Source organism: Lipomyces arxii, assembly GCF_038497795.1.
Source record: "Lipomyces arxii strain Phaff 12-163 unplaced genomic scaffold V1512scaffold_12, whole genome shotgun sequence".
Lineage (NCBI taxonomy): Eukaryota > Fungi > Ascomycota > Lipomycetes > Lipomycetales > Lipomycetaceae > Lipomyces > Lipomyces arxii.
In genome coordinates this window covers 80,651-94,068 of record NW_027117711.1, presented here as the reverse complement: position 1 = coordinate 94,068, position 13,418 = coordinate 80,651, and the positions used below count along the sequence as shown (strand labels likewise).

The following is a 13,418-nucleotide window of genomic DNA, read 5'->3' as shown; positions in this document are numbered from 1 at the left end:
TCTACATGTAATTTGCATCGGGTTGGCGTTAGTTTGTTACAAAATATCTAATATTGAAAACTGGTCTTTTTCGGTCCATCCAAAACCTACAATACAATCCAAGGCTCAACAAAGCGACAGAATCGTCAAACCCCAAAAATACAAGCACGTACACTAATCAGAATCCGCACTGATTAGGAAATTGGCGGTTGTCCAGCGGCTGTGGCATAAGCCCATTCTGGATCAAAAACTGGAAGTTCCACGCTAAAGACGCTTCGGTTTTCCAGCACCAGAATATCCAGCCGAGACCCTGCTCGTACGCATCTAACTGAGCTTCAATGTACTGTCTTACGTTGACTTTATCTGAGTCAGACCACGCGGCAAAATTGTCTTCGTTTGCGCAAGATCCAATGTAGAATGAGTTTGGAAACGAATTGTCGTATCTGGCTCCGGTGCCGACTCCATTAAGCCATTTTGTCTTTAGGAATAATGAGACCTGCTCAGCAACAAACAATAATAAAACTTACGCAGTCAGTTAGAGCAGCACTCCATTCACCAATAATTGTCCAAAGACTATTGCCTTTAATGGCTTGGCCCTGGCCACATGCAGCAGAAATGTGATCACCCTGGTTACGAGAAAGCTCACCAGGAGAGAAAACTTGGTACTTACAATCAGATTAGAAATTATAATGCAAAGTAAACTTACAGCATGATGGTCCAACATAACATGGAAATATTCGGGATACGGCATGAACCCATTCCAGGTTGAGTAGTCATAAAACGCGTCATGAATGGCAAGCATGATGTCTGACCCTGCGTCGACGCGTAGCGCGTTGTAAGAGTAACCATAGTAATCCATGATTTGCTGCTGATCGAGTCTGGGTCCAAGAGGTTCGTTAACTGGTTGAATAGCAACAACGACGTCGTTCCATTGAGTAGCAGCATACGTGGCCATGATTTGCGAGATAACACTCTGAGTCAACTGAATGTTTTCCTCAAGTTGCCAGTCGTAAGAATCTCTCAATCCGGAGTTATCAAAGCCGTTCCTGTAATTTATTAGAGCGCAAAGTAGCGACTTAGGTGACTTGACTTACTGCGACCCAGGTGCGCCGTGAAGGTCAATCCAGGCGCGGAGATTATATTGTCGACACCAGTTCAAGGCTTGTTCAAGATACTGAACCTGGCCTTGGACATATGGGTCATCATCCTTAAGTTGGAATGCCCAATATCCAATTGGAATACGAACGCTAATTTATTAATATATTCTCAAACTAGAAGGAGTGAACGTACTGATTCAGGCCTGCTGCTTGCATTTGGGCAAAATCATCAGCAGTCATCCAAGTAGCCCAATGATTTTGGAGCTGAGCAAGACAAGCATCTTTTCCTAATAGCTGACAGAAGTGATATTCATCAACAGGAGTATCAGCAGGGTCGAATTGTTCAAATAAAGACAAATTAATGTATCTTAAAAGGTCAGACAGTTACCAAACATGGTCCGAACAGCAAAACATACGGTTCAAGGACGAACCAACCACCCAAATTGACTCCTCTCACTTTATCACCAAGTCCATAACCAAAGTTAAGCCAGCGACGAGTTGGCCTTAAACAAGAGTCAGTAAATAGTGCAACTACACCGAATTGAACACATACTGTGCCTCATTTTGAACAGGCAAAGCGAGTGCTATTGTAATGAAAGTAATGAGACTAATTAAACTAGACAGCATTATTATTTCAGTGTATTAACAATAAAGAATGACTGTTTCTTAAATACAAAAACACAAGATAGAAAGAGAGAAGAAAGGACGATAAGAGATTTGAGACGCGACCGGTGCGATGTTCGAATCCGTCGTCAGAATCCAAACGTGCACAGTTCAACAAACGTTTACGGTTATGCACGTGCATCATTCAAATGACGGGATGAACACTGACTAGCGCTGTTCACAAAATACTAGCGTGAAAGTCTATGTTAATGGTCTAAACTAAAATGGTAATAGAATTCAGGTACTATTAAGTAAACCTTATCATTTAATGCAAGGTGTACGTACCCACATTCCAATTCCAATCGCATAGCCCTAACCCAAAGATATGTAGAAATTTTAAAAAAATAAAGCCTCACGGGGGGGTCGAACCCCCAACCTTGAGATTACAACTAAGTAATTCTTAAGAGTCTCACGCTCTGCCAATTGAGCTAGCAAGGCTAATCTCAAATTTTAAAAATTTCTGGGTTTCTATGTACCTTTCTTCTAAAGTATTTGCCCACCCGAATTGTTTTCAGATCAATTAAAACAAAACAGCTAAAGTAGTAATGTTTTGCATAGATCCTTCAAGCGAGCTATGAAGAATTAACTTTTTTAATTTTGACGCTGTCAGAAGGTATGATTTCCAGTTCCTCTTTTGTCATAAGGGTCTCCATTGCTTAGAACTAGCGGCTATTCACTTATTAAGCTGATGTTATTTTCTTATTTGTATTATTTATAATTCTATGACACAAATAAATTATTTTAGTAGAATGTTAATTTCGTGATTTTGAAACTATATTTGGCAACAGCTTATGGATTTGTTCTGGGCTTTTGTGCACCGAGCACAAACTTTTAGTTCAGCCGTACATTCCACATACCCCGCCAAATCAATAACACAAAGAAAACGCCTCTTCTCACCAATGACTTCATGTGACTGAGACAATTGTCATTCCAGTCAATTAAAATAAGCAACAGTTTGAGTCAGTCGTTATCCATCAGAAGACTTCAATTTGAACACGCGTCAACGCTTACCCTCAAATAGGTTTAGTACATATCTGATGATTTCCGGATTAAGAAACTAGTCAACAGTTGTTCCTGAAATCTTCTATGCCGACTTAGTAATCCTTTTCTTCATAAATTTCAGTTTTTTTTGACAAGTCTAACATAAAATTGAAATTGAAAGTTTTGTTTCTATCTTAATGTCCTAATTTACTTTGTCGTCTTTCATTTAATAACAATGGGAAAGCTTTTATCTGTTGTTCGTCCGTATTAATTCTGAAAACAGTAATTTAATTTGGCAGATGGCATTTGACAAAATTTGAGACTTTTAAGCAGTTTGACTCGTGATGATTGACAAAAAAAAATGCTGGTTAGTATTAAACAGTCTTTCAGATATAAACCCCACAATAGCAAAATCACAGTAGTTGCGGTGCTAGCCCTATTTTGGATTGCATAGTACAGAACTGGTATAATACCAACGAGCTCAAGGTCACACAAACCTGCCACGTCCGCTCCGCGCCTTTCGATCTGCCAGTTACTTCTCCCTTCTCAACACATCATCACTGCCAAAACACTCTGCCAACTCATGACGCTCATCTTCGCTGATCTCATTAAAAATTTTATCCATCCAGGATCTTGACACTCCACAAACTGTTCTACTCACTTATGACTTCCACCGCATCAGATCAAGAACGCAAGCACCACTTCCCTGCGTCAAGACGCGTCTCTGCCATGTCTATTAATCACGCCCATCCATCAAATACCGTCGATATGTATCTTTCGCCCATCCATAATCGCTCTTATTAGCATCAAGCATCCAGAGTATCCTCATTCAAAGACAAACACCCAGATCGCAATTTTTTTTAATTCTGACTTACTATAAAAAGCGTGACTTAATACTGATAGCAAGATCAATCGATCAATCGATCTACTGATTTATCCATTCATGCCCCTGTCCATCCTTGTAACGCAGTGAAATTGTAAACATTTTGGCCATCTTTCGGCCTGGGCCTATCTATTTGCAACGATGTCAAGCCATATCGCGATGCTTTTGGTTCTGACCAACCTACACTCCTATCTCGCTACAGATCGAGTCCAGTCAAAGCAGTTCACATGTCAAAGTCATCCATTCATTTAACCTGCAGACGTTCCTTCTCCCCACCTTATAATGCGGTTCATCTATCCTCTCTATCCTCTCTATCCTCTCTATCCTCTCTATCCTCTCTGTCCTCTCTGTCTTCTCTGTCCGTCCTGTCTCTCTATCCTGTTCTGTTCTAAAAGTTCTGCCTTAACTGTTCATACTGTCCTACTGTCCTGACTGTTCTTGCTGTCTGACTGTTCTGTGCTGTCTGAGGTGTCTGTTCTTGGCGTCTGTTTTGTCTATATTGATGTCTGTCTGTCAACCCAATTCTGTTCTGACTATTCTGTCTCACGTCTGTATTGTCTGTTCCGACTGTTCTGCATTTCTTCCAATTGCATGTGTGCTTGCTGTTGTATCTTCTCTGTCTAGTGCTTCTTTGTTGTGTGTCTCTCGGTATTTACAGCTCTATCTGGCCTTCTTATTCGAATTGCAACTCTATTCTGTTTAGTCTCCTCGTTCTAGATATTACGCCTTCTTTTTTTAGTTCTGCCATCTATTCTGTTTGTCTTGTTTTGTTGCCTGTTTGTTTTTTCGGTATCGATTGTAAAATCTATGCTCTTTTCAACTCTTCTCCCTTTGCAACTTTCCCCCCTCTGTTTGTGCCGTCCGTAACGCTGACCTATTTGATTGCTTAGTAGGCATTAATCGTTCTATCTATCTGATCTGTTGCGGCTGCACCTTTTCACTTTCTCTTGAACTAAGTTATATTTCCTGTTGTGCTTAACTGTTTTGAGTTATCCATTTTTTTGTATCTGTTTTGTATCTGTTTTGTATCTGTTTTGTACATTCTGCTCGTCCTCTATTCCTGTCATTGGCCTTGTTAGCTAATCAAGTTTATGCTGTCTGTTTTTATGCTGTCCATTCTGTCCATTCCGAGTCAGATCGATCTGTTATTTCTTTTCCGACAATTAATTCTGCCTTTCTTCTAATGTATTTCATTTGATGAAATGCTGAATGTGCCAACGATGTCGTCAGTCCTCTTAGTTCGGACTCTACCACTCTTGTTATATCTGCTCTGACTATTGGCTATACTGATAGTATTGCTTGTATCGACACGACCATTATGTCTTCTAGGATTGTTTGGCATAGCTTATATAGCTGATTTTCCTGGTTCGCGTTTTTTCTTAAAGTATTACTTGTTATTTAGAGTGTGCTCTCTACAGCGGCGTTCTGTTTGTCCAAACCAGACAGACTATTCTTGTTACTGGCTGTTACTGAAATACTTATACCGCCTTACTGTCTGCTGTGTCTGATCCTGCTGTATTGCCTCAACGCTGTATCAACTGCTGCTACCATCAATTTCTTAACGTTATATATGTGCTATATGTACGTAATGGATCTCGTGTGTCCAATTTACACCGAAATTTCTGAATGCTGTCTGGCAGGAGCGGAAATCTGATATTTAATTGAGATAGACTACGCATATAATATTGCTGCTGCAGAAGTTATCGTAAATGCTCTTAGTATTGATAGTTCCTGAACCAGCAATCCTTCTCGGTTCCGCTATTTTGACATACCATTAGAGCGTTCGTTTGCGCTCAGCAGCTGAGTTATTATGCATTCAAAATGCATCAGCCAGGTCTATATAATGCATGCGTTTTGAACTATTGTTTGCCTGGTCTTCTCTGTGCAAGCTTTATCCACTACCTTTACTAGCATGCCCCAGTCTCTTTCTTCGCTGTTTCTGTCAATGTCCTGACCGATTCATAGTTCGTTTTCTGGCTAAGTTCTCACAGCAGCCAGAACTGCATATTTCATTTAAATTTAAAAATTGACACTAGCTCAGCTAGCTAAAACAATCTTGCACACGCGCTATCTTTGTTCGTGTTATCAGTGATGTCACTGTCTGTCTTGATAACCGCCAGGATGGTCTTCTGATTCTTCTATAATTGCGTGCTGATACTACTTACAGAGCAAATTGTTTATAGTGGTCCCATAGGCGCTCTTCTGATTGACAGATCTTCAGCAACTACCCTGCTGACCTGACAAATTTTCTTATCACATCTGCAAGTTCCACTGAATATATGATTTCAACAAGACTCTTGCTACCCCACTTAGTTGAATGTTCGTTTAAGACTGAGCTCCTAGCCAACAATCATGACAATAGCTATAGCGACCATTGTGTGCTGGCATAAACATGCGCTAGCATCAAAATCACATCCGGAGCTTATTTTCACTATCACTATCAGATTTGATCAAATAGCACGCCATGACAGTTCAGCTTCTACAACGTCCAACGGTTATAGCTCAAAAATTTGCTCTAAAATTTATACATGTCTGCATTCTACTTAACATGTTCGTCTCGTGCTCTGGCTGAATTGAGGCTATTTAGGCTAAATGAATAGAATTGGTCTTTGATCTTGGTAAAATTTCTCCATCAATTGCTAGCAATACCGGTAGTAACTCTGGACCTCAGAAATTGGAATCCGTTGCCTAAAAAGTGACAGCGATATTATAAAGTTAAGGATACTAGACACCGAGAATTTGACGCATTCTAGGACGAGACTATGACCATTATAGTGGGAAAGGTACAAAGTGCTCAGCGCGATTTACGCAGCTTCAGTGTAAATCCGGATTAATGCTAATTCCAAGAGCTGATTTGTTAATCGCCGTTGATGTAAAATGCTACCAATGAATTTAGGCACATCAATTTAAGCGAGACGCAATTGATGAAAGACAGTAAGTCTATTGAATGGTGCAAGTGCCTCGTCATAGTTGCCTGCTTCACGATTTGTTCAAATCAACAAATTGTTTTTTCGCGATAACAAAACTAGGTAGCTAGTCCACCACTTTAGACTGAACTTCGTAAATTTGTCACGTATAAACCAAATAAGCTTCTTAAACGATGACATGCAAAAAGGTGTGATCCTGAAAGTTTAGCGCCAACAAGAGTATTGTGCTGGCAAGTCTCATAAACAATATGCATTGGAGGGGATAATCTGCAGTTGCTTTTTAATTCTCTTATTCAAATATGATTACTTGTGTCACATATTAGGCTTTCAGCAGTCATTTTAATAGAATCACCGGCTATATATGTCGTGTTAATTGAGGAGGACTGGTGACTCAGCACTGATCTTTTTGCCTGAAACTTTGGTTTAACAAAGCCTAATAAGCATTGTATAAATACAAAATCAGTTAGATCAGCAAGCAGATTTTCTTAGTGGCAGAAGAAAAGCAAATGGCAAGGCAGAGGTTGTGAGAGTGATCTTGGAAAAAGGACATAAAAGCTGTTCGTTAGTATTGTGAATATCGCGCCGCACACAAAGGGGCTGTTCAGAACTTGGGAAGCGAGATTTTGTCAAAATGCGAGATGTACTGCAAATGAGCAATTCTTCTACGACAATCTAACCCACATTACAGCCAGAATTTTCAGCGGAAGCTACAGCAAATATTTTTTTTTTACTTCTGAGCTGTAATGCTGTGATTGGGATCACAATTTGTAATTGAAGTTTCGACTTATACAGCACACTCTATCTTGGTTTGTAAAAACTTCCAAACTGGCTACTATAAGTTATGCTCCGAATGAAAACACCAATCTAGTTTTTAAAATTTGAATACAATGCTGCAGTAATATTTTGCGGTTTGTGTTAGAATTGATCTGATTTATTTGTCAATTTCTATTGAATAATAGTGTACGACCCAAGCTTTTGTAGACCGAAATGCCAAACTACACCGACTTCAAACCGGAGAACCTCCCGTGCTTGATAGTCTAAGGACGTCGTCTGAGTTTGCTTTAACCAAAGTCGACGAGCGATCAAATTTTGGCTCACTCAGATTTCTTTTTAAAGTCTCTGCAGTATCTTGCTTGTGCCTACCAAACCTGATATGCCAGATGAGGTGCGACAGCATGATACCAGACTCTGTGGTTGCGACAAGACAATACAACACCATTCCAAGCACGTCGGTCTTGAGCCTGACGCCATTTGCATCTGTCTGAGGAAAGAGCAAGCTGGCGAACGATAGTATTGCACCGGTGGAGTCAATGGCAAGAAACACAAAGTTGATACCAATTACCTGGCCTTGAAGATGTCCTAGTTCAAAATAAGGAGGCAGTAGCCCGACAAAGACACAGATCGCAGATAAAGTGCCAATCAGTAAAAGCGGCCAGCACGTTGGCTTTGGGTCGTCCTTGTATAGGTTCGAGTTCTGCAAGGGGATGATAACCGCGAGCTGCAGTCCTGCAGATAGCATCGCGACCAGGAGGCAAACCGTGCTAGCTTTGAGCAAAGAATACTTGTTGCCGTAGCATAAGCACTGGCAGACCGTCACCAGTGAAAGGAATGAAAAAATCTCGGCCTGTACCATGAGCGCGACTGAAGTTCGCTGCACAATGAAGTATATCCCAAACAGCATTCCGGCAGAGGCCCACAAAATAAACATTGCGGCCGTCAGGCCCTCAGTTGACTTCCGTCGATAATTGGTGTAGATTTGAGGAATAAGTTGCACGCATAGCAGTACTGTTCCCATCGTTCCCAATAGGGTCGAAATCTAAGAAGATTTTAGTACCACACTTGATAAAAAACAGCACACACACCGTATTGTCATGTTGTTCTGGTGTCATTACTTTCCATCTCTCAATGAATGAAACTACGGTCGGCTATATGATATCGTAGACACTGACAGCAATAAGCCAAAAATTGGTAATATATGTCGCTCGAATGTCATTTCTTCGTCCCGCTCTTGCCGCCCAATACTTGGTCGAAATTATCATCTCCCGCACGCCTGCGCACAGTCCCGGTTCGCACCAAGCCACAAAATTAAGGCGCGACAAGGCTGCTTAACCTTACCGCTACGAGTTAGGCACTAAACATGACGTACGGTAGCGTAACGTCTATTTAGCGCCACATACGTATTAGTCTCACCTTTATTTTTGCATAACTGTCAAAACTCAAGCATGTTCGCGACAATAATTCGGGTGCGTTTTCAAACACTGACTTCTACACGGTAAAGCTGCTATACTAGCGCCGTGACTCATATAAATAAGCAAACTCTATACAAATCATTACGCGTCTTTTCCCTTTTGCAAATGGCGTAATGACAAGAGCTCAAATTCAAGACTTCTCGTATGATTAAGCGGGAAAACTTTGCCAGATACAGAATTTAGATCCCACTGCAGAAGCTGGACGCAACGATACGGTGATACAATGCTCACACATACGAGACCCGCTCATGCAACCCCGCAATTCCAAGCTTGGGCAATTTTTGCGTAGACGTTAAAATATAACTAAACTTCTGGCAATTGGACATCTTGCTTAATGTTCTTGACAGCTATAGCTGTAACAAAGTGAGTATGTGGCAAATTGTAATTATTTTTGAAGCTTTTCTCCAAAATGACGCACAGAACCAAATGTCTATCAATTATCGCGCTTAAACACATCGGACCCTTGAAGCCAGCGCTGCGTACGCTCGTCTTGCCGCTTACCTGGTCCCCAAACCACCGTCGACCAAAAATGCACAAAACTAAACTTTGGCGGCGGGTCTGGCGATGTCCTGAACGGTATTGCGTTGTTTATAAACTCACGCTTCTTGTCATTGGCTAGAGCCCGTTCAGCAGTCTCGACCCGTTCCCATTCGCGCGCCGATGAGTCGATTGGCGTCCACTCGCCTGCCCACCATGCATCCGAGCCAGTCATTTCTTTGAGTCGCGAAATTGCTCTTTTAAATGCAAACTGCTCATCTTCACCTGTGAATGCTGAAGTTTTGGTGTAATCAGGACCTAGTTTTGGCTTGGATGGCGTTTCATGTATATCTTGATACAGCGATACGTTCGGACGATACGGACTGGACAAGTCCAAATCAACCCGAGAGTACATTTCTTGATCTAGAACGCTCTCTTCGCGGGACGTAGATTTCGTTTCGTCTGGAAAGAACAAGTCATCGGGATTTGCCTCGGCACGTATGATGAGCTTGACCCGACACTCGTATAAAGCGTCTAATAAGGTGATCAGTCTTCTGGCTTGGTTCTTCTTAATTAACGGTAACACTGGGACGTTATCTAAAATCACGGTATGAAATGTAGAGGCAATAGTAATGTAGTCAGCTCCTGCTAGTGGTACGTCGCACAACTCCGCAAACGAAAACTTCGCGACCCCGTCTTGCTGCCATGGCACTATCAAACTTCGACCGTAGACTTTAAGCTCCAAGGGAACGCCTTTGTCTTCGCCATGCACACTTTCAAGCATCTTGTTCCACTCGGTACGCCGTTGACCAGATAACCAGTACCGTCGCACAGACTCTTTGCTGGCAGAGTCATCACATAGGACCTGTCGCCAATCGGTTCCACTTCTCATGTCGAATGATACACAACGAGACTGTAATATGTCGTAAAACGATCCAAATTGGGACCGGTTAAATCCGGCCGAATAAAGCTCTACAAAGTTAGCATAGTCATCGCCAGGGACCAAGCAGTTCTACCCTTTGGAAGCCTGTTTGATGTAGCAACAACAATACCGCCCATTTTGAATATGAATGTAAATAGTGTCTGCACTATTTTGGCGGCCGCTCTAATATATCAGTCTGTGTAACTCACAATAATATACCAAAAAGCATACATATCCGGCAACATGAACTCATCCAGGAGCAGAATAGCACTTTCATCTACTAGTTCTTCAGCGATCTTCAGCAACACGTATTCATTCTGAAGCTTAAACTTCTGTTTTACAGAGTCTTGTGGCATATAGCTCAACTGTATGTTTCGTTGTGTCTCGCGGTGTATTCTACCATAAACTGACAACATGAAGTTGTGATAGTGCCATCGTCTTTTGGACGCATGTGGCAGTGATGCTGCAAACATGTCCATCAGCATTGATTTCCCACTTCCTCTATTGATGTCAGTGTATCCCTCAAGCTACAGCATAGACATACACTTCTCCGTGTACTAATAATCCCCGAGGCGCGTCAATCATTGCAATCTCATCCTCATCTGTGATGGTCTGGATCAAAGCTAGCGTCTTTCGTTCTGGCGAATACCATATCTTTGGCTGTTGCTGTCCTGTCTCTTCAAGCAATTGAGTTAGTTTCTCAATTTTTCGTTTAAAATCAGGTTTCGGCATATAATCTTTGACGCGATAGTACAGATTCTGGAACTCAAGGGCTGCTCTGTACTGTGCTTCGTCAGGCCGGATCCGGCCCGAATCTACGTAATGCCGGTATAGCACTAGCGGATCTGTGATTGTCAAACCAGTACTACTAAAAGTCCGCACATGCCGAACAAGCCCTTTACTGCTCCGTTGCATCCCGCTGACCGTAGCCATATATATCCGTTCATTCATATGCAGTCTAGACGTCTAATCATCTTCAAGCGGCTCGTTTTCATTATTTTGGATACAATATTACAGAAGCTAATGCTGTGAATAGTGTCACGCACTGAACCACAATAACGAGTTTACCCCTGAATTTGTGATCCTCCACATCTTTGCTCGACTCGATAACGTTCCTCCTCCATCACGGACAAATGTCCTTTTTGTACAAATCTGTCGCGGTCGAGATTGCGCCTTATTTGACTTCAACACTCAAATTTGAGCAAATCTGCGCGTTTCAGCCGTTCGTGCGCTGGTTCGCGAGATTGCAAAACAGTTTGACTTCCACTCCAATCTCTGGAGGCACAAACTCACCTGCTCCGACATATTACCTCCTCAAAAAGATCGACGTTACGGATGCCGACTTTTTTGGCAAAGAACAGTAAGTTTTAGTTGTAAAGAAGTACGTAATACTAAACATGATCAGGACTAAACTTGGATTTCTCAAAATACGAGCAACTGTTGAGAACGAGGCCGGTCAGCACCTACCGGGAATCGTCTTACTTCGTGGTCAAAGTGTCACGATTTTAGTTCTAATTTATCCGGAAGAATCAGTAACTGTAGATGGGTTTGACGACTCGAGAGCATTCGCAGTGTTAACTGTGCAACCTCGGATCGCCGGTGCGATCATGACTTCGGTTGAACTCCCGGCCGGAATGTTAGACCCGACAGATACGCGAGACAGCTCTGGCGGATTGTCGTTTACGGCCCAGCGTGAGCTCAAGGAAGAATCTGGGATCGAAATCGGGCGACACGAGTTGCAGCCACTGTACACTACTGGCGGCGGAGTGTATATGTCTGCTGGACTTTGCGACGAGCAGCTTCAGTTTTTTTACGTACGCAAGGTAATGCCGCAGGCTGAGATTAATGAGCTGCAAGGTAAGTTTGGCGGTGCGTCCGATGAGGCCGAACGTATTACCCTACAGGTCGTGCCATTCAATGACTTGATTTCTACAGCTACCCCAGATGCGAAAACATTATGCGCTGTAGCACTGTACCATAATCTTAAATTGTTATCTAAATATGAACATTAGATTTCAATCAATAGACATCGTAGTTGGGCTTGTTTGCTAGAATTTCCTCGCATTCGGCAACAATCTCATCAGTCAACTCGCGGTACACCTTTAGCGCGCCAAAGTTCTCAGTCAGCTGAGATGCCTTCGACGCACCGAGAATGACGGTCGAGGAATTAGGATTCTTGAGCACAAGCGCAAGTGACAATTGAGCGACAGTGCATCCAAGCTTCGCAGCAACACTACTCAACTTCCGGACCTTCTCGATCTTGGCCATTCCTTCCGGAGTTTCCAACATGTTTCTGACCCCGGCCAAATAACCTTCTGGTTTACCACCAAGACGAGTGCCTTCACCAAATCCGTCGTTGTACTTGCCAGTTAGTATACCGCTAGCCTGGTTATGTCAGTCATACATCCTACATAAGACAACTCGCATACCAAAGGAGACCAGATGGTAGTACCGTACTTGTACAACTTGTAAAGAGGATAGTACTCGCTCTCAAACCGATCACGTTTAAGCATGTTATATTCTGGTTGTTCAGCAACTGGCGCAATCAGACCGTACTTGTCGGCAATGTGATGAGCATGCTCGATCTCGAAAGCACTCCATTCAGATGTACCCCAGTAAAAAGCCTTGCCATCTTGAATAATCTGGGTGAACCCACGAACAACCTCTTCCATTGGTGTTCCACGGCGATCAGGACGATGCGCAAACACAATATCAACATAGTCCAATTTCAGTCTCTTGAGCGACTTGTCCATTCCCTTGATTCTTATAAGTTCGTGCTACTATAGGCAGAAGAAATTAACAAACCTCAATCAAATGTTTGCGAGAAAGACCTCGACCATTGACTCCAGTCTCACCAAATCCAAAATACAATTTAGTCGAGACGACATAGTCTGATCGGTTCCAACCCAATTCGGCCAATACATCACCAAAAACTGTTTCGCATTGCCCAAGTCCATAACTTTCGGCCTACTTCGTCAATACAAATTATCTGTTTACCAATTGCCTGACTCACAGTGTCAAAGAAGTTAACGCCGTGTTTCCAGGCTTCCTCAAAACATTCCTTTGTGACCTTCGCAGTATCGTCCTTCACAGTCAACCAACCTCCGTAAGACAACACAGACACTTTCATGCCCGTGTTTCCGAGAAACCTGTACTCCATATCTTTAGGATCGAAAACAGCCATAATGAATATCAATTGGATCAATTGCTAATTGCGATCTACATGGCCAATGACCCCCT

The 13,418-nt window shown here is 42.4% G+C and overlaps 5 protein-coding genes and 1 non-coding gene across 6 annotated transcripts; 1 reads left to right on the top strand and 5 right to left on the bottom strand.

Annotated features, from left to right (window-relative positions):
* Positions 1-11: 11 nt before the first annotated feature.
* Positions 12-2,068, bottom strand: V1512DRAFT_264884 (glycoside hydrolase superfamily). Its single transcript, XM_066916782.1, has 8 exons — positions 2,026-2,068; positions 1,630-1,978; positions 1,493-1,579; positions 1,270-1,443; positions 1,074-1,226; positions 686-1,025; positions 507-644; positions 12-457 (listed from the first exon to the last, which is right to left on the bottom strand). The coding sequence occupies exons 2-8, from the start codon at positions 1,701-1,703 to the stop codon at positions 158-160; spliced, it is 1,266 nt and encodes a 421-aa protein (XP_066770580.1). The 5' UTR covers positions 1,704-1,978; positions 2,026-2,068; the 3' UTR covers positions 12-157.
* Positions 2,069-2,087: 19 nt separating this feature from the next.
* Positions 2,088-2,177, bottom strand: V1512DRAFT_t46. Its single transcript has one exon. It is a non-coding gene; the product is annotated as a tRNA-Lys (tRNA).
* Positions 2,178-7,284: 5,107 nt separating this feature from the next.
* Positions 7,285-8,506, bottom strand: V1512DRAFT_240712 (PQ loop repeat-domain-containing protein). The gene is made up of 2 exons (XM_066914235.1): positions 8,393-8,506; positions 7,285-8,346 (listed from the first exon to the last, which is right to left on the bottom strand). The coding sequence occupies exons 1-2, from the start codon at positions 8,417-8,419 to the stop codon at positions 7,537-7,539; spliced, it is 837 nt and encodes a 278-aa protein (XP_066770579.1). The 5' UTR covers positions 8,420-8,506; the 3' UTR covers positions 7,285-7,536.
* A 706-nt stretch (positions 8,507-9,212) lies between these two features.
* Positions 9,213-11,093, bottom strand: V1512DRAFT_209961 (AFG1-like ATPase-domain-containing protein; the record flags this gene model as incomplete). The annotated part of the gene is made up of 4 exons (XM_066913488.1): positions 9,213-10,228; positions 10,273-10,361; positions 10,410-10,679; positions 10,723-11,093. 4 exons carry the CDS (start codon positions 11,091-11,093, stop codon positions 9,213-9,215), a joined length of 1,746 nt encoding a protein of 581 aa, XP_066770578.1.
* Positions 11,094-11,207: 114 nt separating this feature from the next.
* On the top strand, positions 11,208-12,201 carry V1512DRAFT_240707 (uncharacterized protein). Its single transcript, XM_066914234.1, has 2 exons — positions 11,208-11,538; positions 11,584-12,201. Exons 1-2 carry the CDS (start codon positions 11,312-11,314, stop codon positions 12,188-12,190), a joined length of 834 nt encoding a protein of 277 aa, XP_066770577.1. The 5' UTR covers positions 11,208-11,311; the 3' UTR covers positions 12,191-12,201.
* Positions 12,092-13,382, bottom strand: V1512DRAFT_292036 (NADP-dependent oxidoreductase domain-containing protein). Its single transcript, XM_066918281.1, has 4 exons — positions 13,192-13,382; positions 12,984-13,145; positions 12,608-12,934; positions 12,092-12,563 (listed from the first exon to the last, which is right to left on the bottom strand). Exons 1-4 carry the CDS (start codon positions 13,360-13,362, stop codon positions 12,198-12,200), a joined length of 1,026 nt encoding a protein of 341 aa, XP_066770576.1. The 5' UTR covers positions 13,363-13,382; the 3' UTR covers positions 12,092-12,197.
* Positions 13,383-13,418: the final 36 nt, after the last annotated feature.